The sequence below is a fragment of the Kryptolebias marmoratus genome, linkage group LG8 (genome assembly GCF_001649575.2).
Source record: "Kryptolebias marmoratus isolate JLee-2015 linkage group LG8, ASM164957v2, whole genome shotgun sequence".
NCBI lineage: Eukaryota > Metazoa > Chordata > Actinopteri > Cyprinodontiformes > Rivulidae > Kryptolebias > Kryptolebias marmoratus.
The window spans coordinates 9,200,579-9,227,209 of NC_051437.1; the positions used below are offsets into that span (position 1 = coordinate 9,200,579).

The following is a 26,631-nucleotide window of genomic DNA, read 5'->3' on the forward strand; positions in this document are numbered from 1 at the left end:
TCGTGACTCGACTCTTTATTCTACTAAACCATTAAAGATGCACAACAAATGAACACCGTTTTCATAATCACAGCATTTATTTATTTAAAAAAAAAAAAGGCTTAGATGTAAAATTTCAGACACGTCACAATTTTGAACAAATACACCATGTTTTTTTTTTTTGTCTATGCTAATGTTTTAACAAAACCATAAAAAGACGACCACAGTTAGAGTAAAAGCCTTCAGTGTTGAAGTGAAAAAACATTTCAGTCTCAATATCAAACATGCATGAAAGCCAAATGAGAAAGCAGCTTTTATTCATTAGTTAATATAAACAGGTTAACTCCGTGTAGTTTGCATTCAAACAAAGCTGCTGCAGCTGTGGACTTTATCAGGCTGTTTCTTATAAATGAGATTATTAATGATGAAGAAGTCTGGGTCACAGTCGGTGCTGGCGTTAATAATTTCTTATCAACCTAAGATTACCGGTCTGAATGAAAGCAAGTGTTTTTTTAAAAACCTTTATTGGTGACAAACAAAATGCCAAGCTGTTTTATAAGAACTGCAATATAAAAGCTACTGGACTTGTCTTTCATTCAAGAAGCCCCTCTTCTAACAGGCGTTCTCAGGTATTTACTCAAAGTTTCAACACCTTGAAAGAAGTCAGGAGCACTCGGTGACCCCAGCAGCTTTTTCTGCCCAGCCTTTTTTTTTTCTTTGCAAAACATAATAAAAATGAACTGGTTAAAAGAAAGCTGCTTTGTGCTTCAGCATTTGTTCTCCGTTCCGCCTTTTGTTTTTTGTGCTACACAGTCGATTCTGCCTGAAAGGAAGGCACCGCTCAGCTCCTCGTGAGAAACAAAGATGGGTTGATTGTTTGCACCTTTTTGTTAAAGATGAGGAAAACCCACAGCAGTCTGAAATAACTTGAAACAGACAAAAGCAACAAGAAAAAACTGACTGAAAATCGAACATTTCTTTTGAACTGTGGGTCGACAGAATTATAAAAAAAAATAAACAAACTGGCCTTGACAAAAAGGATGGTACCCTATAACTGACTAAAACTCACTCGTCCACGTGGACATGTTAAATTAAGTTGTCCTGTAATCAGCATCACAGGTGTCTTCAGTCCTGTAATCAGTCAGCCTGCCTGTTTAAAGGGTGAAAAGTAGTCACAGTGCTGTTTGGTATCATGATGTGTAACACACTGAACATGGAGGACAGGAAGATAAGGACAGAGTTGTCTCAGGAGCTTAGAAAGTAAACTAACAAGCAGCACGTTAAAGATAAAGACTATAAGACCGTCTCCAAGCAGCTGGACGTTCCTCTGACTGCAGCTGCTCAGATTATTCAGAGGTTTAAGGTCCACAGGACTGGAGACAACCTCCCTGGACGTGTCCACAAGAGGAAAACTGATGACAAACTGAAGACATGGATAATATGATGGGTAACCAAAGAGTCCAGAACAACTTCCAAAGACATTAGAGGTGAACCCCAAGGTCAAAGTTCATCAGTGTCAGATCACACCATCGGTCTCTTTGAGCCACAGTGGACTTAAAGAAGACGACAGAGAAGGACATCAAATCATAAAAAAGTGAGGCTGGAATTTGTCAAAATGCATGTTAACAGGCTCCAAAGCTTCTTGGAGAATGTTCTTTGGACAGATGAGACAGATGAGGCAACAACTCCCCTCAGCTCACAGACCCTAAAATGAAGCAAAGAACACAGAACCTGCAGAGAAACATGGAGGAGGCTCGGTTCTGTTCTGGGCCTTGAATCTACAATGAAACCTCAAGACTATCAAGGCATTCTGGGATGAAATGTGCTGCTCAGAGTCAGAAAACTGTCACAAGTCATGGGTTCAACATGATAACAGCCCAAAACACACAAAAATGGCTAAGAACCAAACACTGGACTATACAGATGACTACTTCTGAGCCCTGATCTAAATCCTGTGGAACATCTGTGGAAGGAGCATAAACATCTGGAGAAGGAACCCTTCAAACCTGAAACAGCTGGAGCTGTTTGTTCAGGAGGATTGGGCCAAAATACCTGTGGACAGATGCAGAAATCTCTGAGAAAGTCACAGAAATCTCTTAACTGCCTCAAAAAGTTGTGTAACAAAATATTAACTTCCTTTTTGTTAAAGCCAGTTTCATTATTTGGTTTTATTCAAAATTAAAAGAAATATATTTTCATCAGTTGACTTCACTTAAATTTTTGTTTTAGTACTTTGGCCAGTTTCAAGTTATTTTAGTGACCATTGCAGGGTTTTCCTTCTTTGATGAAAGGGTACAAACAAATTTAACCGCATCTATACAAGCACAAAAAGCATTTTCAAGATGTGCTCTGCCTTTAAAAGAACCCCCCCTTGAACACTAAGCATACAGTTTTATGGCACTGAAGTGACTTTTCTGCAAGTGTCTTTCACAGCTGCATTGCTTTTAGCCCCGTTTTCCGGAAATTACTAAAATGTAATCAAGGCCTGGAAACATTAGTTTTCGTTGAGATCCTACGAACAGCAGACGGTGGCATTTTGCTAAACAGCCTTGTTACCAGGATTAAATAAGCGCAGTTTGTGCTCTGTTTCCTTTGTCTTAAAGACTGTCCTGTGCTACAGGATACATCGGATACACTGCATCTGGAATGGATCTTCATATTCACGGTGTAAATATGTTTTCTTGCAGTTTTGGAAGATTCTTGTCGTTTCTGGTCTCTGGAAATCCTTGCTTTCTCGGCCTTGAGTTGTTCTTTTTGTGTCTTTAAAATTTGACCTTTAGGCTGCCACAACAGATTACAAAACCACTTGTTTTTTCCTTGTCAATTTGTCTTCCCCCCCCCCTCATCTGTAGCATCTCAGACGGTGGTTACAGACAGCAGCGGATTGTAGACTTTCTTCCCGTCTGCAGACCTGCTCCCATGTGCCAGCAGCTCTTGTATAGTGATCCAGTTGTCCAGGATTCTGCGACTTCGCTTCTTCATGCTCCTTCGGTGGCAAAGCTCCAAGATGGTGGGCTCCTGCTGCTGCCCCTGCCCCTGCCCTCCTCCGCCGCTGCCCTGCTCCTTCTCCCGCTCTCTGAGGCAGTCGAGCCGGCTCTGCATCATGAACTCCCTGCGTCGCCGCTGCTCTCGGGCCTTCAGCAGCTGCTGCTTGCGCTCCTCTTTGCTCCAGTAGCGGCCCATCTTCATTTCGCTGACGGCGTCGTCGTCCGTCGTCATCCCGCTGCGCTCCTCTCGGATCTTCATGGCCCGTGCCTTCAGGAGGCGATCCCTCACGGGCCGTTTGGCCACGTAGCGCGAGCCGTCGCTACGGATCTTGACCTTCCACTCCATCCTGGGGGAAGCAGGCATCAGCGGAGGGGACAAGGGGAAGGGGACAGCGCCTGGGGCCTGGGGAACGTCCTTACACGTGCTGCCCAGGCTCATTGGACTGGTGGCACTTCCCATCTCCATGTGGCCTTCTTTGGGAGCGTTTCTGACTCCCCCCAGGCACTCAGACGCTGAGGGGGACCTCAGCTGCATGCAGCTCAGGTAGCGTTGCGGGGGCATGTCTTCAGTCTGACGGCGGGACAGATAGGGGCTGTTTTCTGCACTGCGTCCACCAGCCCTCTCGGCTGTCCCGCCTGCTTTCCGTCTCACTCCTCCATCTGAGCCCCTCCTGGTTCCCACATCCCGGGACAGGGACCTCACCTTCGGACCGGGGCTGGATGTCTTGGTCTCGGCTCCTCTCCTGTGAGAGTGTGGGGAGTAGGCTTGGTTTAGGTTTGCTTGTATCTCGTCCCGCCTTTCGGCTCTGGATCCCCTCTCTTTCTGCCTGGTGAAGGCTGGAGGGAGAGGCTCGCCGCCCTCCAGACTCTGCGTGGAGGGTGAAGGGTGCTGCTCACTGACCAGAGGCGTGCTCCTGCAGCTCTCCCCTCCAGTGTTGTAGGCACTCGTGCTGTCCTTATCAGAGCGCTCCCTCTCAGGCAGCTCGTTGATGTCTGACAGAGCGTGATGACCGGACTCCTCACCCACCAAAGCCCCGTTCATCTCCAGGCGTCCAGCCCCTGCTCCGTTCTTGTCCTCTTGAGGCCAAACCTTCATGCAGCGCTCCCTCAGCTGCTGCATCTTCTGCGCCCTCAGGATGTTCCGACACTTGAACTCCAAGTGGCGCAGCTCCTCTTCAAGGAGCGCGAGCTCGTGCTGCGTCAGGCTCTCGTTCCTGTTCTCGTCCAGCGGGACGCCCCCTTCCTCCTGCGCCATTCCCTGAGCCTGACTGTTCTTCTCGTAGAAACACTTGATTTCCAGGAGCTCTTTATACCTCTCGCACTCTTCCTCGGTGAGCCCAGGCATCATCATCCTCACGGAATCGGCCATGTAGGTCCTCTCCAAACGCTCCATCTGTTCCAGACCTCCTCCGCCAAAACATTCCAGTCCAAGCAGGGAGTCCGTGCTGAACTGGAGGTCCTGGGAATGCAGCAGGGGGGGAGTGTCCCCTCTGCTGGACAGAAACTTGCGCATGCTGCCTGGTGTGTTAGTTGTGTTGGTGTTGGAGGCGCTGGTGTGGTCATCACCCAGAAGGTCGTGCTCTGAGGACTCCTCGTAGCGCGTGCTTTCGTCTGTGCGGCCAACCCCACTGTCCAGCTCCTGGCTGTTGCTCAGAACCGTCTGGAGCAAATCGGGTGAGTCTCGGTTCAGCGAGTGAGTGTGGTTCGACAGCACACCTCCGATCGCGGAGCCGCTCTGTCCTGCGCCTGGGACAGAGGTGCTGGTCCTCACTCTGGGACTGCTGCTCAGGTGAATGGCGTTGTCCAGTGGCTCCATGTCCAGGTAATCAGGATCCAGCTGGTTGTCGTTCTGGCGAGTAAAGGTGTGTGGGGCACAAGCAGGGGAGTTTAGATTGTTGCGTTGCAGCAGAGGAGGTCAGGGTTGAAGAAGGAAGAAGAAGAAAAACAAAGAGGAAAGTATATGTTAGGATGTTATACATCTTAATAATTGACACTGAATGTAATAAAAGCGAAACAAGTGGTTCATTTCAGATGGTGATCCCAGATTGTATGTATTTGGAAACTCGTGCTTCAAGTATTTCTTGAAGCAAGTGAAATAAAAAACCCTGAGCTGTAAAAACAAAGCAAGTTCATTAGACAAATAACAGAAATATAGGGGGCCCAAATTATGACATGGCAGAATCTGAAGAAAAAAAAAACAACAAACAGGTAGAGACAATCAGACTTTGCCAAAAATATTTTCAGGCCAGATCAATTTTGAAGACCAGAATGATGAGGGGAAATGACAGACAAAGGCTTGAAAAGGCCTCATAATCTGAAACATATGACATTAATTGTAAGGAAAAAATGATGGCTTGGGTTTGAAACGCTTCTTTTGGTAAAGGCTCACAGTAAAGATGTGACAGACGGAACAGATGAATCCAGAAGTGTACACAGATATATTTCTCCCCGTGCATGCACAAGTTTTGTCTGGGTACTCAGATTTCCTCCCCACTGAACCAGCTCCCTGCGACCCTGAATGAAGATGTGGTTTAAGAAAACAGGTGGATGGACACAAATAGATTGTCTGATTAGATTCAGTCCAATCCTGTGGAACTTGCTGAAGTGGGCTTCAGGGTACAGATTAGGGAGTGAAAACATTCCACCAAGGCAATCTGGCAGAAAAAAAATAATATAAATGCGAAGCATTCTCAAGAAAGTAGTTAAAATGAGTTATTTTTAATTTATTTTTTGGTTATAATAGTTTGCCCATTTGTGCTTTAACTTCCTATAAAAAAGGGTTTTACATATTAAATAACTGTAATTCCAAAACCCCTTATTAATACTAACAGCTAGAATAAAAAATTGCAAAAGTGCACAAATATTTCCAGATACAGCCCTGTGTGGCTTCTGCCTATTTATTATTTATGATGAGCAGCTTGCAGGGAGGAGTGAAAAAGGGGATGAATGATAATTCAAGAGGATCAGAAAAGAACAAAAAAAAAGACGATATTAAAAACCTGTAAAGAACTGAACAGAGCTTCGTTGTTGATCCTCTGTAAGCGCGAGGGAATCCTGAGCATTATGTTTTCATCTGACTGATTTCAGCGGATATAGCTGATATCAGAGCAGCGATCCTCTCTGTCACCAGATGGAGCCAGTGCTCCAGATGGCTTTTATTATCATTCAGCTTCCTGGAATTGAATTTAGTTCATACTGATTGACTAAGTCATTAAATGATTTAAAGGACTCAATGCCTTCTTGTACAGATATTTTTCTTTTCAGTAATTATTTATTCAAAACTGTAGGATAAAAAATCCAATTCAGAAGAATCCATTTAGCTTGAATCATTATTTTATAGTTATATATTCTTTGTGTTTTCAGCTCAGATTTGTCCTTCATTCAAAATCCATCAAATATAATAAAAACACTAGAGCCACTCACCCCTCCCCGCCTTTCTTTGCAGATTCTGACTAATTAGTTTGATTTAAATGTGAACCACATGCAGACGATCAGCCGAGGTTTTGATTATCTTCAACTTTATTCTTTGTCTTTGATAAACCCGTTCAGTTCTTTATCTCTCCTCCCCCTTTAAGACAACAGATCAGGCTTTAACCTCTGCTTGTGCCTTTCCCCTCAGATGAATCTCCACGCTCCCCTCCTTCTCTGAATCTTAATGTGGAACAATGCCCGGGCATTATAAATCTTGTCAGCCTTTTGCAGGCACCTCTTCTGTTCATATATTTAAACACAAGGACGTGTTTGGGGGAAGCAAAAAAAAGAAAAAGAAAAGGTTACTTGTGCTCGTATGTGAGAGGGAGAGTCTTTGACCTCCTGTTTTAATGAGCACCTTTTAAATCTGCCCCGCAGCTCCGAGAGAATACAAATTTCTCTGTTCTCACATAAACTCCGGCCGTTTCCTCCTGCAGCACATTTCGGTAATGATACGGAGTGAAAAATCTATTTGAGAGGGTCAGAGTGTGTGACGCTGTGAGATTATTACTAACTTGGGAAAGATGGTTTAAGGTGCTTTCATGTCTGTCAAGAATGACCTTGTGAGAAATAAGTGGTTTCACTTATTATTGCTGTGGTTAAAGGAGGGATGGTTCAGATCTTTGAGAGTGGGGTTCTGTGGAAAGGTTTTGAACAATTTTATTACCTGTAAATATTTCTTTGAATGACCTTAGATTTTACTCAAATCGAACAAAAAGTTGGGCCGTTCCAAGGCTTTAAACTGTAGACTTCATCAAACTCATTAAACAAGAACGTCACATTCTGCAGGGAGGGTGTGGAAAACAACAAGCTGCCCTTCTTGGATGGTTCAGTGAAAAGCTGAAACAGATAACAGTCTCAGCGTTGAAGTATACTGAAAAGCAGCACACACGGACCAATTAAATCGCATCAGGGACTGTCTATCATCAGAACCTTACACCGTCGGGCCGAGAGTAAGCCCACAAAGACAGAAGAAAAAGAACAAACATACCAAGACAACGCTCCAGACTTGTGGATACCCAAGTTAGGCTTTTGTCAAATCAACAGAGAGGAATAATAATTTAAAAAAATCCTCCTCAGCATCAAACAGAGAAAAGAACAATGGGTGGAAAATCCACATCACTGTGGTACAACATCCTGGTGATCTTCAACCCCAACAACAGCCTCAGACAAAAACTGGTTCATTCAAAAGATGAAAAATCCAAACAGGAGCTGGAGTGTACACAGTTCAGTGCAGCGAACCGTGTTCTGATCTTTATATATATAACTAAACAAGCACATGTACTACAGGAGAGCCTGCTCTTCAGGTCAACCCCCAGCAGCTCATTCAACTTCTCAAGAATAGGAGATGCTGTTTTGAGGACAGAAATGTCCATATTTTGGACAGAGAAGACGGATGATTTGAGAGAAAAAGGGGAAGTGAACATTAAACAGAGGAGGAGGCCTGAGAGTTGACCTTTGCAGCACCAACAAAGCAGCTTTGAATCTAACCTCATATCAGCTTCACACCTTTATGAACGTTAGCAAAGCATCTCTCATGCAGACCAGACTAACAAAGACCCCTGCAGCTCTCAGGAGGGAGGGGAGGGAATGTGATTTGCATGCAAAGTGCACTTTTTTTTTTTTTCAGTTTGAAATGATAAAGCTCCTCAGGTGAGAAGCAACACATCTTCAGAGATGAAACAAACCAAGCCCGATTGCCTTCGACTGACCCTACCAGGACAAACAGGTCGTCTGAGCAGAACCGAGACCAAAGTGGACCGCTGCTGTCCTACAACAACTCCAATCTCAAAGGTTTCAAAGTGCTTCACGCAATACCTCTACGTCATCACTTAACATGGTTACTCTGACGGAAACATTATGAATTTCCTGCTGAAAATACCCTAGTTTGCACCAGGACTGCTACAGCTAGTTGCTGCTGCCACTGTTTGCAAGTATTTATATGTGAACAACCAAGCATTGTGAATAGATGAGGATGTAAAAGCTTATTAAACAGTGTTTGCTCAGACTAGACAAACTCGTCGATCCACGGAGAATTAAACTTTATTTCTCCAAACTGAGATCCTTCTATGAGCTATCTGCAGCAGGTAAGCTATTATTTAGTCATAGTCCTTCCACCGAACCCCACTGCAAAGAAAATGATGAACTACTGCTTTAAAGTCATCTCTGGTCTTGTGTTTTTGAACATCTCTGCTCTCCCTCTGCAGTCCTCCTGCAGGGTTTCATTTGTTTTCCCCACTTTCTGCTCTACATGTTCCTCTCCGGTCATTTGTTTTTTGCCATCTTACAACTAAAGGTTGCACCTAAAGAGGTGAGCCAGAGTCTTGCTTCATACCTTGTGAGATAAATGGAGCACAATGTCGTTTTTTTTTAGGTCACCGTTCAAAATGAGCCTCCCTGCGCTCTCCCTGAAGACCACCTACCCAATTTCCTCACCTCTATCTCAGGCCTGGCGAGGAGCAGGGAGAAATTAGTGCTGTCCTCTCTGGTGAGAATAGCTACCGCCTCCTCTCTGTTCTGGACGTCCACTCCATTTATCTGACAGGGGGAAAGGAGAAGATGGAGCTATGAGCCAATAATGTAAAACTCCTTGCATCAAGAGGTTCAATTACACTGCACACTTCAGGAAAAAAAACATTTTCTATTCTGCTAAACAGCACCGGATAATAAAATTCAGGACGCTGCAGTGAAACGAACCCCTATTGTGGAAGAGGTGTTGAGTTTTAAGATCAGTGCTAGATAAACAGAAAAGCAATTTGTACTCAGGATACCTGTAATATTCTGTCTCCTTTTCGGATGCGGCCATCTATTGCAGCGATGCTGTTTGGGTTCACCTAAAAAAACAAAACAAAAAAAAAACAAAGGACAAAATGTTTGAAAACATCAAAGATTTTTAAAAAGATTTTTAGAGCTTCTGGTTTTGTGATACCCCCTTTACCTCTCCTACGTAGATCCCCAGATCCTCCTCCTCGTCAGTTCTGTAGCAGACTGTCAGGCCGAGTTTATCCTGCTGACGGGACTTGTACAGCTCCACCTCCTGTGGTGCGGTTAGAGTTGGTGGTTGTCAGACAGAGAACAGTGGACCAGCTGTCTGTCACATGAGTTGTTTTTTTTTTTTTTTTTTTCACAATGGTAGCAGCCCCTCACCTCATACTCCAGCTCGTCCTGCCGGTCCACTTCATGCTGAGTGATGTCAAAGTAGTCAGTCGGGTCGTAGTACACAGGCTCTGTAAAGCTGAGGAGGAGAACAAGAAACTTCAGATACCAGCAGGTCTAAGCACGGTATTGATGTACCGTCTGAAGGTTCAAGAAGGTTCTTCTCATGGTGCCCTGCAAATAAGGACGTATCCTGTGATGTCGTTGAGGTCTGTATCCAGATAGGTGAAAAGATGATGCCAAGACCAGAGATTTGTTTTCTTGGCTGAGCTTTTACTAACACAGTGGGAGGATACAGAAATAAAAAAGACTAAACTTGTCAAATAGCTATAAGGGTATTTGCTTATGGACTTGCGACCTGTCCAGGGTGTCCCCCGCCTCTCGCACAGTGACTGCTGGAGACACCATCTCCCTGTGACCAGGAAAGGAGAAGGTGAAGAAATGGATGGATGGATGGTATTTGCTTATGCATCAGTACTTTTAATATCATGACTGTAATCTGACAGACGCTGGATTCAAACCAGATTGCCCCGGTCTAAGTTAAGTCAAATTTATTTATATGGCACTTTTCAGCAACAAGGCAGTTCAAAGTGCTTTACATCATAAAAACATAATACAATAAATGAGCAGAATTAAAATAAACAGAGGCTAGGAAACTAGGCTATAAAAAGCTAAACTAAACTTCTCTAAAACATGAGCTAAGACAATCTAAATGAAATAAATGAGCAAAAGTAACACAAACAGATGAAAAGCTAAGCTGGTAAACTAACATATAAAAAGCTAAACTAAACTTATCTAAAACAAGTCATACTAAGTCATGCTAAAAATAAACTGAGGAAAACCAAACTAAGATATAATAAACTGATAATAAACCAACATAAACTAAACTAGGATTTAAGAACCTCAGCTGAACAGATCAGAAATGATGCAAGTTAAGATACACTAACCTAAACTAAACTAATGGTACCAGAGGGCTAACTAAGAGTTAAAACATTTCAATTAAAGGCCCACTGAAGGTGCCAAAAGGCTAACTCAAACAGCAGATGAGTTCTGGTCTGGTGACCGGGCCAGCTACAGAAAGCTTTGAGGCCGTTCCCACTCACATTTCACTGAACAGATACGGCTCCAGCAGTGGCGGTAGTGGAGGGGACGGCGGGGGGTCGGGTGGGGGTGGAGCGCCACAGGGATGCTGCCCGCTCCTGCCCAGAGTCAACATATGCTGGAAGCTGATGTCTGTCTGGGTGCAGGTGTCCACACAGTCGGCCATGCCCATGGTTACTGACACTTGGCCTCCAGGAGCTCCGACGGGGCCCGCCCGCCTGCGGACCCCCCGCCTCAGGATGCTGGACAGCACGGGGTCCCGTATGTCCAGGGTGGGATCTCCAGAAAGGCGAGACAGCTCCTTCCCATTCACCTAGAACGGAGTAAAAGAGAAATGTTACATAAATTAAACCATATGGAGCAAAAAAAAAGGTTTCTATTTCTATACAAGCCTGAAAAATCTGGACACACAGATAGAATTTTACAAAATTAAAAAGACAAAATAAATTGTACACAGCAGTAACTACAGGAAGGAACAGCACAGCTACACACTCCTAAAGTAAAGACAGACTGAGACCATGTTAGCACACAAAATATTAGATGAATACACTCGAACACAGAACAGGAATGAAACGAAAAAAACGTTTTTCAGAAGCTATAACACGGCGAAGAACAGGGCAGAAAGCTGAATACAGAGACCTTTAATCGCCCCTCAGTGTCAAAAGAGCACAGCATGTTGCCTAAACGACTCTTCTGTGGAGAGAGAGAGAAAGAAAGTAGCAAAAGGATGAGTTAGAAATTAATTACAACTGAACAGTCAGAAAGTGGAAAAGTCTTTTGGAAGGCTTCTATAAAAAAGAAGAGAGACTCTTATTAGCACTGACAGAGATCTAAATGATTTTTTTCTTCATTTTTTTGCACATTAGAGGAATAGTTAAACTTTTCTGAGGTGGCTTGGAGAGGGTTTAAGTAGCCGGTGTCTTACCTGCAGTAGACAGCAGTTAAAACAATCTGTGTTTCAAAAACGAGACAGAAAACCTCATGAAAGAGTCAAGCTACCAGCTCCTGGAGCCTGATCCAGAGCAGACATCAATCACATAAAAACTAACTTTAACATGTTAAAGTGGGACAAGCTCATGGATTGGTTAAGATTGTTTTATTTCTTTCTTCTTTTTTCATCAGATGGCTGCGCAGACAGACTACAGACAGAAATGGATCGAAAAACATGCTCCCACCCAGTAAGCCCTCGGTGTAAATCAGTCTGATGGAAAAGTGACACAACTCAAAGGTTTACATACAACCACAATTATTTCTTAAATTCAAGTTAGCTTGACATTTGAGAAAGAACTTCTCCCCATTTCTCCAGAGTGAGATCGCTCTGTAGGCTGTCTACTGCAGGTAAGATACTGACTGCTCATAACTACCTAACAGAAGGTCTACTTTAAAAACAAAAATAAAACTTTCTTTTTAAACTTGTGCTCCTGCTTGCTCCTCATTGTTTGTGCAAACAGGAAGTTATTTCTTCTTTAAACTAGTTCCTGGCTGTTCAAACGGATGCAGCTTCTACCAAAACAGAACAGTTACCGTGGTTACCGTACCACTTTCAGGCCAACTGATTCAGGTTTCCTCATGCCTGACACAGACAGGCAGTGACCTAATGATACGTGTGTGTCTGTGAGAGGACTTAGTGAACCAGATCTTTGTACAGTTTGATTAAGCCGCTGACCTTGGCTGCCAGCGACACGTTTCCAACCCGCCCCCCCTCCCCTCTCATCTCTCGCCCTCTTCCAGTAATTGCATGTCAAATCAATGTTCCCCTGAGCAGCCAAGCACAAAAAACTTTCCTGCCACTTTTCAGCTCCCGTTCTCCTAATGTTTTATTTCCCCCGTCCGGCCGAACCTCCATCCCCCCCCTTCGATTTATGTCTTCTTCCCTTTTTCAGAGCCCTCTCTTTTAGGCCTCCATCTTCACGTCCTGCCCTGCCTCTTCCCTCGCCTGTTTCCCTCCACACCCTGGACTTCTTCTGCCATGCTGCCTCAGCAGATCTGTCTGCCCCGTCCCCTCCCTGGAGGGTCCGCCTCGGCCTCCTCTGTGCCCATCTATTTCAGCCGCTCCAGCTCCTTGTGTGCTCGTCCCTCCTCGCAGTAATGTCCCCCCATAAATCTTGCTGTCTGTCCTAATGAGATTCTTTGCAACAACAAAAAAAGATGCTTCCTCCTCACATGGCACATTGGTGATGAAGAAATGAACACTCTGTTGTTCTGTGTGTATGTGCTGTATTTCTGCTTGAGCTCTGATTTCATTCCTAACAACAGGAGGTTCGTCGTGCTTTAGTGCTCTGCAGCATCCAGCATCAGCAAGAGAGGCTATTAGGAGACAAGTCTGAGGGGGTGAGTGACAGATATGAATACTGATAGAAGGGATGGGAGGGGGGGCTCATTCATTATCAATGAGAGGTGCTGAGGCAGCTTTGAGGATGACTTCATGGAGGGTAATGGTTGTTTTGTGACGTCCTGCTCTCTGTTATCTCTGAGTTAGTAGGTCACTTCACACATCTTCTATTTATAAGCTACACCGGTTCTGCAAATAATGAACACTCCCTGCTTAGCGTATAAAATTTAAATATGTTTAAAAGTGGAATTAGGATTCACAGAATAACAAACATGAAACCCTCCAGAATTCACAGAAGGTGGTGGGTGGCAGTGAAAGCCGACGGCGGGGGTGATGTGGGGGGTGGAGATGAAAGCGATGCAGAGTTCAAAGTGGAAGGAGAGAAAACTAAGAAGGAGATGCTCTGAAGGAAGGAGGAAGGATGGGGGATCGGGGGGGGGTTGGTGAACCGAGGAGAAACAAGGAAAACAAGCTTTCGAGGAAGTTGCCGGCTGCATGGGAATACTGATCGAGCCTGACTCTCGGTTCACCTGCAGCTGCACACAGACACGCAGTAAAATAAAAACCTCCCGGGAAATTACCGAAGGGAAGCTGCATGATTATCGTTTTTATCTGGAGGTTCTTTAAAGAGCGAGCTGATCTCAGGGGCGGTCCAGCGGGCTGAGATGAAACATTGAAGTCACACAGGGAACAACAAAAATACACAAACAATCACAGGATAACACGCTCCCCTCAGCACCAAAGAGTTTGTCCCAACCTTTGATTCATGGATTTTTTTCTGTTCCTTATCACCTGGTGCCAAAACACTAAAGGCTGGTGATCAGGTTTCTGCTTGTGTGAGTGTGACAGAGTTTGTCTGTTAGCAAAATATCTCATAAACCACTGGAGGGATTTTAATGAAGCTCTCCAAAAGTAGTCCCTTGATGCACATCTACAACTAATTAACTGTAAGCACTGCTCATTTCTAATATGGCTATAACTCGGTCAGTTTTACAGATAGTGAGCTAAACTTTGATGTGGTTGTAGCTGAGAGTCATCCCCAACACACTCACTGAGCACTAATAGGTTGCACAAGATCTCAACAATATCATCCGAGATATCATTATTTTCAAGATTTGAATAAAACGACTGTAACGCTGTCATTTTTCAACACAAGATGATGATTGTTTTTTAGCTTTCAGAGACAGAAATCTTCCCCCCCAACATACTGGATTCCACTTGTTCGCTCATTGATTGTTCACATCTTTCGCCCTTTGAAGGCCGCTGCAGTCACCTCCTCAGAACATCAATTCATCTGGGGAGACAGAGAGGTCATTTCACATCACCGATTTGAAAAGACGAGCACAGAGTGCTTCAAGATCCGACGCAGGCGAGGAGGTGTTGACTGATAGGTTTCAAACGTTCCTTGAAATGATCCCGAAGCAGCTAACGAGCCTCACTGAGACCACTCGGAGGAAGGCATCGTCAGTATCTAAATCAGTTAAAACAAAGGATCCGTTATGGGCTGAACACTGAACAGAGAGTAGATCTGAGAGATCAAAAGATTTGAGCTGATCCTTAAAGACAAATGAAAAGTCATGTCTGTAGAGTCGCTCTCGATGTGTTTTTTTTTATCTGCCTCTTCAGTTGTTCAAAGAACAGAGTGACATCCTCTCCATCAGCAGCCTGTTTGCCTCTTTCCTCGTATCAAGAGAAAGAAAAGGTATCTGACAGACACGTGCAACTGTGCACAGGCAAACAAAACATGGCAGCTTTACAGTTCACCGGAGAGAGCAGACATGTTGTTGACAATAAACCCAGCTGATACTACAGAAGACTTCTGAGTGGCGTGTTAGCAGCTTTAGTAAACTATTTGTTTTTGCTGTTTGAAGCTTGACCTTTAAAATAACCACCCGTGTGTTTTCACAGCATGATTTATTATTTTAGCTGCATAATGCTGCCGTAAGGCTTAATGAAGACAACCAGCTAAAACAAACATCCTCACATCTGTATCTCCGTAACTGGGAAGTGGAGATATTTTGGTTCCATTGAAATGAATGGAGTTATAAAAATAAAGAGCAATCAAGGCGTTATTTTAAAGGGGAAAACAGCTTTTTTTTCTTAAGCAAGGTTGATGAGATAAAACTAGTTCAGTTATCTCAAGATAACCAAACAGTTATCCCATGATGTTTGTAGATTCTGTCAGTGTAAAATCTACTGATATTATCCTCCAGATTATTATTTATCCTGAGAAAATATGCTCCGTTATGTTGAGATAAACCAGAGAAATAGTATTTTTTTTCTCGGAAAATAAAGTGTGACGACTGAGTGCTGAATTGTTTAAAAAAAAGAAGCTGAAACTGAGTTGGTAAAACAAAAAGAAGCAGGAGCTAAAAGGAGCAAAATGATAACCAAAAGTAGCAAAACATTAGCTGATAATAGCAAATAGATAGCTCAAACCAAAAGGCCGGAAAAGGATAGGTAAAGCTAAAAGTAGCAAAATGCTAGCTAAAAGCTAAACGCAGCAAAAGGCCAGTTCAAATAGCAGATTTGTAGCTAAAAGATAAACGTATAAAAAACTTTCAAAGGGAACAATGTCTTTGAAGGAAGTGAAGAGAGGTCAGTGTATTTCTCTGGAGAAAATATTCCTAAATAAAGTGAAACACTTTGAAAAGCAAAAAAGCTCTAAAAACTCTAAATCATAGCACCGATCTCCTGAATGAGCTGAAAGTTTTGATGCAGCTGCACAAAGTAGGCAGAATCAGTTAGATCGCAACATGAAAGTAAAAAAGACATTTCCCACATCTTCAGCTGATTTTTGCTGGTTCTGTAACAGGATGCAGGAGGACAAATGAAGACAAGCAGCTGTAATAAACAGCCCCACACCTGTGCCTCTGTGTATATTGGAGGTAAATTGTTTCCATTAAAATGAATGAAGTCATAAAAATAAAAAAAAACATGTTACAGACGTATATTGATGGGAATGATTCCAAAAATGACCCAAACAACAAAACACCAATAACTGTGAGATCCTTGCAGTATAACGTAGTGTTTTATATACAGTATAGGACTTGTGAAACGTCCCACCCCCTCAGTGTATCCTCACACCTTAGAGGCTCTGTGCGCCTGATTCCTGCCGCTGTCGGCAGGTCATCAGTATGCATGGAGTCTGATGTGTTTACCTCTTGTGAATGTCAGCATGTTTCTGCGTGTCACTGTGAATGGAGGCACATTAGGTTTGTTTAATGATGGCAGTTGCCATGGAAACAGCCTCTGTGGTTCACAGTGAATGGGAAGAGGAAAAAAAGAAAGGGAGCGGCTGCAGGGCTCAGGGGGCTAACAGGTTTACTTTGAGTGTGTGTGTGTGTGTGTGTGTAGGTCAGGTAACGCGTGTAAAATGCAGCAAATAAACCAATCTAGTTTATGCGGTGCATGCAGGGCTACATGTGTGTCTAATTTATCATTTTATCCCTTTTTCTTTCACTTGGCGCTACAGAGGCTATATTGATTAGAAACATGCCACTGGGTGTGTAGCAAGCAGGAGCGAGGTGCTCGTGCAGCAAAGACCGAATGTATAATGCATGAGTTTTATTCCTTCAGCAGGAGAACCAAGTGTTTAGATACAGTTAAAATTAACAGACCTGGTTTACAGCCTTAAGCTGTTAAATGCTGCATTTATTGTCTGAAAATGGACCCGTGATTGGAAGTTTAAATCATAAATGTCAGTTGAGTGGGGGGGAAATGCTTAAAACCTCTCAAGGAGAAATGGAAAGCCATAAAACGGGGAATTTAATTATACCTTCTTTCTTTTTTTTCAATTTTTTTTTTTACTGGATTTTTGGATTAATCAAGCAGCTGGCCAGACAGATTTGTTGTGTTTGTAATCATCACGTGTAATAATAGACTGAATTATATGAAAAAGAGGCAGCATGGTGTCTACAGTCATCTACCTCCTGATTTTTTTTCACCCACCGCCATAAAAGGTGAGCGATAATGTAGTTACCTGTGTGTGTGTGTGTTTGCTTGTCTGCCTGCAAAATACCTCATGAACCAAACAGATCTAAATGAAATTCTGAATAAAGTAGTTATTGGATAGGCATCTGCACCTCATTAACTTCCGGAATCAACTTGATTAAAAATGGCCACTAACAGCTAATGAAATGTAGCAAACACGTAAATGGCTGTAACTCAGTCAGGCTTAAAGAGACTGGCTTATCGTTTGGTGTGGTAGTAGCAGAGAGTAATCTGCATCACATACTCTGAGCACAGACAGATCACGCAGGATCTTTGTTTAAAACTTTGGCACTAACTGCTGGAGTTAACCCTGTCTGTCTGTTAGCAGAATATCTCATGAACAAGTGGACACATTTTAATGAAACTCTTAGAAAGTAATCATTGAATCAACATTTACTACTCATTACCTTCTGTAGTCAATCTGATTCAAGACGACAGCCACAGCTAGCCAACCTTAGCCAACACAAAAATGGCTGTAACCCAGGCAGTTTAACAGATATTGAGCTAATATTTTGTGTGGTAGTAGCTGGGACTGACTCACAACACATACTTCAAACACTAAGAGGTCCTGCAACATATTTGGTTAAAACTCTGGCTTTCAACGCATGCCTTCCTTTAAGAAATGCCTGTTTAATTGTATTTGTTTTGGCATTTTGATTATTTAGCTGATTTGTGGCCACAGGCCCGTCCTCTGCATTGTTAGGCCATCTGCGTTTATTCTGTTGTCTCACGCTCGTTTGCCTCCAGCCATCTGTTTCAGACCACCGTATGTATGAACGGATCCTGAAGTATCTGTTTACCTTACGCAGACACATTTCGCATATTAGTTTTGCACCCAACATCGCTCAGCACTCTTCCTGCCTGTCACCGCGCACCCTTCCTCATCCCCACACCTGTCTGGTTACAACACGCTCATGTCTGTCACAGCTCTTAAATGACAGGCTCCTAGTAGCATCTCGGTGAAATTACACTTTCAAGGATGTTTGCCTGCGCTCTGTCGGCGTCATTACAGCTGACTCCTGTTAGATATAAGGTCACCGATGTGGAAAGAGTCAGCAGCTTCTGGTCCTCGGAGCTTTTTCCTTTTTTTTTTATTATTACTCCTGGTAAATGACCCTTCAACATGTCTGTTTCATCATTTGGTAATTTTGTGAGCTTTGTTTTGGAGACAGGTTTTACTGAAAAGAAAAAAATGGGAAGTGAAGTAATTTATCAGGAGGGGAGGCAGTTTACAGGGAAGAACAAACAGTTCAACGGGTGTGTGAAAGGTGTGGTGGAAAAAGTGCTCATGGTTTGATGGAGAACACTTAGCACCCAGCTGGAAGGTGAACAGGGTTTGCTTTTTATGTACCCTAAACAAATTCTGTATTGGTCTGCAAATGTAAATGTTACAAGCCTACTTTAGCGTAGACCTTTGTTTGGGAGACTAAGTTCAAATGTTAGTCATTAAATTGAAGCTACTCATTGCATAGTATGAAATAAAACATTCCAAAGGTTATCCTAGACTTTATCAAATGGTACAGTTTGAAACTAATCCAGTAGTTTTTCAGGTATGCAGTTCTGAAATGCAGGTCCGCACTCGATGTAAACATAACGCTTGTGGAACCATGTGGACGCTTGAGCCACGTGGCTGACCTACATTAGGCTGGCTGTAGTCTGAGCAGGTAAACAAATGTGGGGGAAACGGACAAGTGTATAATCTGAGAGGAGACGTTTCGGTGGAAAACTGGGATTCTGCTGCTAAACATGAAAGACAAAGACAGAGCTCAGCAGTGCCGGTTTACATTTTTATTTTAATCTATCTTTATATCTATACTTTACTTAACAAAACTGAATGTAAATTCATAAAATCATCTCTAACAGCTCCTCCATTGTTGGCCCATTTTCAGTCACTTTGGCTGTTTTTATTGGTAAACAAATGCACATGGTAGTTGGTATCCAGTCACAAATTTTGCTTCCAGATTTTTAATTAGAGGACACATTACATTAAAGAACTGTGCGGATTTCATTAACTTTATGATTTTTCTTTATTTGCCGGTCTTTATGTCTTTTTAATGACTGCCTTTAAGTATATGAATAGCCTTGTTAACTTTATTTGTATTATCTTCCTGGCTTTTGGGTGCAATTGTTTTAATATTTTAGAATAGAAGTGATGAAATTAACTTAAAGACATTTAAAACAAAGATATTTCATGTTTATTGTATAAATCTATTTTGTCGTTTTGTTTAATGGTATTTGGCGTGTAAATTTGGAAATGTAAAGTATTAGCTGTTATGGTGGGTTCGTAAACAACGTGGCAAAACAATTTTTTTCAGTTCGAGAGTCAACCATTGTTCCATATAAATGACTTGGAAGGTCAAGCAAAAAGACAAAAATGCCTTAAAGGAAGACAAATGGTCGGTCTTTTTTTGTCTTTTTTGCTCTGTTTCATTTACATATTTCAGCTACCTCTTCAGCTCATTACATTGCCCCTACTTGGACTCGGGCTCTTCTTGTTTTCTCCTCTCTTGGCACCAGAAGCGGCCCGGTTAGCCTGGCGCAGCCTCCGACATGCTGCTGAGACCCAGCTGAGGCTCGCGGTGCCACAGATACTACATGTGATCCGATGGGTACCGAGCACTTTTCATGCCTCGTCAGTGTGGGGCTCCGTTCGGCCACCTCGTGCATCACGGAGTCACCGAGCAGGAAGTTTTTCGTAGGCGTCGCGCAGCCAGATGAGCTTACTCACTAACAGCCTGTGGTCCCAGTTGGCAGGTGGTGCTGAGCCTGTAACCGTGGCAACCCCATCTCTCTACACTTTATCCCAGTTTTAACAACCCTTCCATCCTTCTGGCTCTGCGGCTCCGCATCACATGTCACTCCGCTCCCCCTTATCGTATCATCATCACTGTGAAGCATCATTGTTATAATTATCAGTATCTTTGTCACAGAACGTCTTTCCCAGAGCAGCAATTAAGAGCTCAACTCAAGGAGTAATGAGCTGATTTATGCAGCACATTACAAGCCTAGCTTTCCTTGAAGGAATCCAAATCACCCGCCCTCTTTCATGCCACAACCATAATGTGTTGAGAAATAATATAGTTATAGCTATTTTGGTCAAACCTTTTAAAAATGTTATGAGTGACATCATGTGAGGTTTAGTACAATCCGTTAGACCTCATTGCATGTGTTGGAGATGACTTTCAGCTAATACCACACCATATTTTAGCTGATTGTATGTAAAATTCACCAAGTCATAGAAATTTTACCGTTAGCTAAAAATAAATACCTGTGGCAGCTAATTTGAATCGGGTTGACTCCGAAGGTTAATCAGTTTTAGATGTACACCTAATAATTCCTTTTTGAAAGTCTAATTCAAGTTTGATCTCTGTTTTCGTTAGATATTTTGCTAACAGACAGACACATGAACAGACACAGGCAAAACATTATTGCCCGCCTGTCATCTGTCGTCAGCAGGTGATAACGAGGTCCATGTTGAGCAAAATGAGGTTATAGTAATGTCACACATGATGGATTTTTGTCATTACTGCCTGCAGCAGGCGGGTGATAATGTTTTTGCCTGTGTGTGTGTCTGTTTGTTAGCATAATATCTCATGAATAACTGGATGGATTTTAATGAGACTCAGAAAACAATCACTGGCTGCACATCTGTAACTCATTCAATTTGGGGTCAATTCAATTCAGGATGGCCACCACAACTAACTGTCCTTAGAAACCCCAAAAATGTCTAAACGCCAGAGAAATTTGACAGACAGAGAGATAAAAATCTGATGTGGTAGTAGCTGAGAGTCACCCCCAACACATACCCTGAGTGCTAACAGATGGCAAGAGATTTGGCAAGAGGGCGTGACCAAAACATCTACAACTTTCTGTCATTTCTCCACACAACAGCATTGTTAGTTTTAAACTTTAATATGAAAGGCGGTGGGCGATGTGCATTCCTTCAATGAATGCTGACGCATGCACTAGCTCTTTGTGTTTAAAGAACTTTATTAACGGCCATGTGTGATGGTATTGTCATGTTTTATCGGCACACTGTTTGGATGATGCTCCTATTTATTCCTTTCATTTATCCCCATGTTATTATCCGTGATTCTATTAATTTTAAGGTAATGATGTGGCGTTTAGAAGATATTTGCACTGAACCATCTTGCAGTTCATTACTCTCTTTTTTTCACGAGCGCAGATGACTGATTTATTTACGGCTTCCATAATTAAGATTTGTTTTGGTGAAATGATGTTCTGATTTCTCCTAAAAACAAAAAATATGATTAGAAATGTGTGGCCGTCAGTCGTCCGGCAGGAAACGCTGTAAGGGTGGTTCAGATGGGAGGTAGGAGAGCACAGTAAAAAAGGCAGACAGAAGGAGACGGGGAGCTCACCTGGAACATCACTCTGTATTGTTCCTCGGGCTTTTGAACCACACACATGTTGCACCCCATGGTGACTTGAACCAGGGGGCTGAACTCTGCAGGCCCAGCGGCTGAAAACCAGGACTCTTTGTCTGTGGCAGCGGGAGAGCCCCACCCTCACTCGCAGGGGTTGTGCTGGATAACACGAGTCCTCCTCAAGAGTAACACACCAGCTCATCCACGGCAGGGAGGAACTGCGTCTCTGCTGTGCTCTGCAGTCCCGTGTTTGTGCTCACAGGTCAAACATTAAAAAAAAAAAAATCCTCAGCAAGTCTGATGAAGTTTGTGTGCTTGTTGTAGAGCAAACGGCATCAAGTTAGCGTCTCTTTGTGCAGCTATTCCAGCAGAAAACAAGAGAAGATGTGTTGTAAATGTCCTGTTAGTTTGTGCTTCAGGTTGCAGACATTTATTTTGGTCCAAAATAGTTGTGCAGACTTGTTTTACCCAGCTGCTCTGGGTGATCAAAGTCCAAAACTGCAGCACGGAGCAGTTTACCCCCCTGAATGACTGTCGCTCACAATGCTGCACGTCCAAACAAAGCTGTACTATCACAGAGCTCTCCTCACTCCCACACTGCACGTCCCACCTGCTGTGCTTCGCAGCTTTCCAGCTTTGCCGAAGGACTGCTTGTCTGCAGAGATAACGTGTCCCTCCTGAAAGCCCTGTCAGCACACACCCTCCTGCTCCGCTCGCCTACTCGAGGATCAGAGCATGCTTAGAGGCCTTTCTCCACGCGGCTGTAGTGAAACTCGTCGAGTGTAGAAGTGGGACTGACTGCGGGGTACAAGGTGGAGCCCATGACACCATTAGCCAGACGCTGTAAGCCAGAAGCTGCGCAGCTAAGATAAGGTGAATCCACCTGTGTCAGGATGGGCGACAACACACCATCCTTTCAACTCCAAGCTTTACCACACACACAAACACACACGCTACTTAATTTCCCAACGCGCTCAGCTGAAGTGTCACCGGTTAAAAAGTAGTTTTCCAGCTTCTCCAAATAATGTATATGAAACATATATATAAAACAGTAGCTACTGAATTTGACTGTAAATTGCAGTGGACATCTGGCTTGTTCCTTAGGCACCAAAACAAATATTGTCGTATTGATTTGCAGCTCTGTTTTCACACCACTCGAACCACTCTGGGCCCAGGCGAACCGTGGACTCTGATTAGATTAGTGACCTCTTGAGCAGTGATCAGACGAGACTCTTAGATGTTGAGGAAAATCAATGAAAAGAAGCTCTTGGATCAGATGGATTTTTGGTGCTTTCTGGTTCAAAATTTCTTTCAGTATCATTGTTTTTTAAATTACAAACCTCTTGGAAATATCTTCTGTCATACTTCAGTATTTAATCAATTTGTGCAGAAGCCTCTTTTTTTTTTTGGTTTAAGATCAACGTCAGAAAACAGAGCAGAGTCTAAATGTAATGTTCCTCTTAAGTCCCATCGTGTTGGTTAGACCTTTATCTTTCTTTAATCCTCAAACAAGAGGTCGCAGCTGGAGAGTCTTGTCTGAAAGCTTCATCGACGAGCTGTCGACGGATTAGCTCCAACACCTGGGTCCTTCTGTGGCTCCTCACGCTAAATACGCACAAACACACACCTGCAGGGAGGCTATCTCCTCTTAATGAGTAGCATGATAACTTGAGAGAGTTGAAAAAAAAAAAAAAAACCTGGTAGCTAAACTCTGGAGAGGCAGGCAGCCAATCAAAGTGCAGCGAGGTGTCAGACACGCTCAGCAGGCAGGTGTGCTCCAGCTGTCATCTTCTCCCTCCATCTCCATGTGCATGTGTCAGCCCTGCAGGACTGCTTTCTGCCGGGTTGGCTAGGAGGATCGTCTTCCTGACATGCTTTCAGGAAAATAAGAGAGGGAAAAAAGAAAAATCTGGCATGACATTAAATAATGCCTTTCTGCTCTAGTTCTGGGTGTGGAAAAAGGAATCCTCGTGTGGCACGAATGCACAAGGAAAAGTTAGTCCGTCTTCCATCTGCAGCAGGAAAATGAAAGGGGGGAAGTCAGCTTGTGCAGTTTAGTCCTTTTGTCCTCTGGTCATGCTATTTAAATATCCACTTTGGAGTATGAATGTGAAAGTGGGGGAAAAAAAGGAGAGATTCATTGTGAGTAATCCAGGTGGCTGGAGTGTGGAGCAGCGCCCGTCTCAGGTCAGTGATAAACGCCCATCAGCATCCTCACAGGATCAGGGAAATCACTAACGGCTGATTGGAGGACACTTCTTGCCTTCTCCCCTTGGGCTCGATGGTAAATGCACTCCCCCCACTGCAGCAGGGGAGGCGAGGGGGGAGAGAGAGAGCGAGAGAAACACAAAAGGCGCTTGTTTTCCGAAGGAGGATGAAGATCTGCACGCCGCACTACTACTGACTCTGAATCTTCTGGATTCTCGACACTTAATGATTTCTCCCCACACCCACCTTCACTCCAGATTCAGGGCTGGGCTTTACTGCAATCTTCTCCAGTCCCCCACCTCCCCATAATTTTTACCCACACCTCATTTGCTACCCTCTCTATCGCTCCCCTCCCTCCGTCCTCACTCTCTCGCTGCCTCTGTCTCTGCTTGTCTGCAGGCAGGAAGGCGAGAGCAGGGAACTCTGTGCCTTCAGTGTGAGGAGGACAGAACGAGATAACAAGCAAAGCTACATAAAAGTGAATGAAATATCAAGGTTGGAAATTGCTGCACTATCAAGACACAGACGGGCAGGCTTCATCCACCCATCAGTGCCATTTGAGCGATTCAGAGTCTACTTGTGCTTTTCCAAGCGGTATTGAAAACAGAAAAAAAAAACAGGATGATTGCTCTTTTTCATAGCAGGTGGAGAGCGAGAGTGAGAGAGAGAGAGCTTGTGACAGGTTGTGCATTTAGATGAGGCTCTGCACTGCCACAGGGAAGGAAAAGGAAAGCCACAGAACAGAATAGAGTAGAATAGAATCAGCTTTTATTCACTGTTGCAACAGCAAAGATATTCATCCAAATGAAGACGAAAGAAACTTCCAAGTAAATACAAAAAAAAGTGCTTTTCATGCTAGAATTTCAGGCTAAGATTGTTTTATGTTTAAAAAACTGATGGCGTTATAGTCTTTTTGTCAAGTCTTGAAAATAAAATTTTGTGCAATCTCATGTGATATTACAATATCTCACGTGACCTTCCATGATCTGACAGAGCTTTGAGTGTGTGTTGGGGATGATTATCAGCTACAACTGCTCCTAATCTTAGCTGACTATCTGTACACTTCACTGAATTATGGCCCGTTTTGTGTAGGCTGAGGTTGGCTTGCTGTGGCGGCCATCTTGACTTGAGTTGATTCCAAAAGTTAATCATCTGTAGATGTACAGCCAACAGTTATTTTTGGCAGACTTTCATCAAAATCCGTGCAGGAGTTTATGAGATATTTTACTAACAGACAGATAGGGTTGATTCCAGCAGCTAATCCCAGGATTTTAAGCAAAGATGTGTTGTGTTCAAAGTATGTGTTGGAGACAGTGCTCAGCTACTACCATAACAAATTTTAGCACAATATCTATAAATAAACTTGGCTGAGTTATGAGGATTTTTGTGTCTGGTAGGGTCCGTTGACTGTGGCGGCCAATTTGAATTTGGTTGAGTCGAAAATTTAATCAGTTTTAGATGTACACCCAATGAATGTTTCCTGAAAGGTTCATTAAAATCTATTCTGTAGTTCACGAGATATTTTGCTAACAACAAATATGTCTTGCTTGGTCAGTTAAAGCTTAGAGCGTGTGTTGAGCATGACTCTCAGCTACCGCCGCGCCAAATTTGAGCTCAATATCTGTAAAATATCGAGTTATATTAATTTTTGTGTTTGCTAAGGTCGCAGAGCTGTGGCGGCCATCTTGTTTGCAATTGACTCCAAAGGTTAAAGATGTTCATCCAATGTTCATTCTTTCTGAGAGTTTCATTCAGATCCATCTGTTGGTTCGTGAGATATTTTGTAATTCATCAAACACAGGCAAAAACATATTTGCTTCAAGGCGCTTAATACAAGGTCAAAAGAAATTAAAATCTATAAAAAACAACAGAATAATAAAATAACTGTTACCAAACCACTGAGAGAAACAGCAGAATGTAAACAGCGGAACTGAGGATATGACTAAGAATAAGACCATATATATACATTACACTTGAATGGGGATATATATTGCACTTGTGGTAAAAAGTACTGCCTGTAGTACTGCACATTTGTTTATTTAAAGTGGCGAGTTGGAACGGTGCTGATTATAAAGTCTGATGGAGGGAAGAGTAGAGAACCAAGTGAAATAACAGGTGTGACGGGATAAATGGGAAGATATGGAGGAGAGCCAAAGAGAAGACATGCAAATGAGCGTGTGGGAGAGCTGTGGTGGAGCGGAGACGGTTTCCTGCAGTCATCACAATGACCTGGTGGTGAAGGGGGGGTTGTGTGGGACACATATGGAGATATTTCCTTTTAAACATCTGCTTGTCCCGGGAGGTATCTATCAGTACGAGTTCTCCTCTCTGGGTGTACGGACACACCCAGAACACCTAATTAATGTCTCCTCTTTAAAAAAGGACTGGAGGCACACTGGCTGCAGTGCTCCTGCCAAACGCCTCCAGGCTCGACGGGAGGGAGGGGTGAAGCAGGCCGTGCAGGAGAGAGGAGAGCTTCTGTCAAAAATACTCTATCTGCCACATCAGACGGAGCCATTTATCACCTGGTCCAAAATAAAGAGCCGCTCGTTCTGTGTGTTTATCTCCTCCTTCCTTCGCACACGTTCAGCCTCCCCTGGTGGGATATTTTCTATTAGCCGGGCTGAAACAGGATTTCATGGTGGCTCTGAGCGGTTCAACAGGCTTACACCTATTCCTGAACGCACCCCCCCCATCACACACACACACACACCCTCCTTTATTATCTGCCAGCTTTATTTATGGCAGCACAAAAGGCCAGAGTGTTACAGTATGTTTTTACTTTGAAATATCAGGAGTACAGTTCACATCAGGATCCCGCTTAAATGCCAGCGCTTATCGTTTCGCATTTATTCACGTCTGCATCTTTGAATCCTCACCTGAACGAAAGGGCACGCGACCCGGAGGTCGACGCCCTTTAATTCCTCCGCCGAGTTCCACCTTCGTCCCGACTCACCTCTTCACCTCTTAACTCAACATGAATGGCGAGCAGAAACGCAAAGCAAAAGCTGAAATG

General features: G+C 43.4%; 1 protein-coding gene across 2 annotated transcripts; it reads right to left on the minus strand.

The window, feature by feature from the left end:
• Nucleotides 1-100: 100 nt before the first annotated feature.
• Nucleotides 101-22,600, minus strand: LOC108232027 (PDZ domain-containing protein 4). Of its 2 annotated transcripts, XM_017409500.3 has the most exons (8): nt 21,402-22,600; nt 11,334-11,387; nt 10,697-11,007; nt 9,585-9,672; nt 9,376-9,474; nt 9,209-9,271; nt 8,874-8,975; nt 101-4,815 (listed from the first exon to the last, which is right to left on the minus strand). In XM_017409500.3, the coding sequence occupies exons 1-8, from the start codon at nt 21,459-21,461 to the stop codon at nt 2,836-2,838; spliced, it is 2,757 nt and encodes a 918-aa protein (XP_017264989.1). In that variant the 5' UTR covers nt 21,462-22,600; the 3' UTR covers nt 101-2,835. The 2 variants fall into 2 exon arrangements, with proteins under 2 accessions (XP_017264989.1, XP_017264990.1); XM_017409501.3 differs by lacking the exon at nt 11,334-11,387.
• Between the last annotated feature and the right edge of the window lie 4,031 nt (nt 22,601-26,631).

What these genes read in the sequence shown, in the direction of transcription:
- LOC108232027 (XM_017409500.3), bottom strand. Translation starts at nt 21,461, where the DNA reads ATGGGGTGCAACATGTGTGTGGTTCAAAAGCCCGAGGAACAATACAGA. An exon ending in TGGGGATCTACGTAGGAGAG is followed by an intron (nt 9,272 to 9,375) that starts GTAAAGGGGGTA and finishes TTGTTTTTTTAG; the next exon opens with GTGAACCCAAACAGCATCGC. An exon ending in TCGCCAGGCCTGAGATAGAG is followed by an intron (nt 4,816 to 8,873) that starts GTGAGGAAATTG and finishes TTTACTCGCCAG; the next exon opens with AACGACAACCAGCTGGATCC.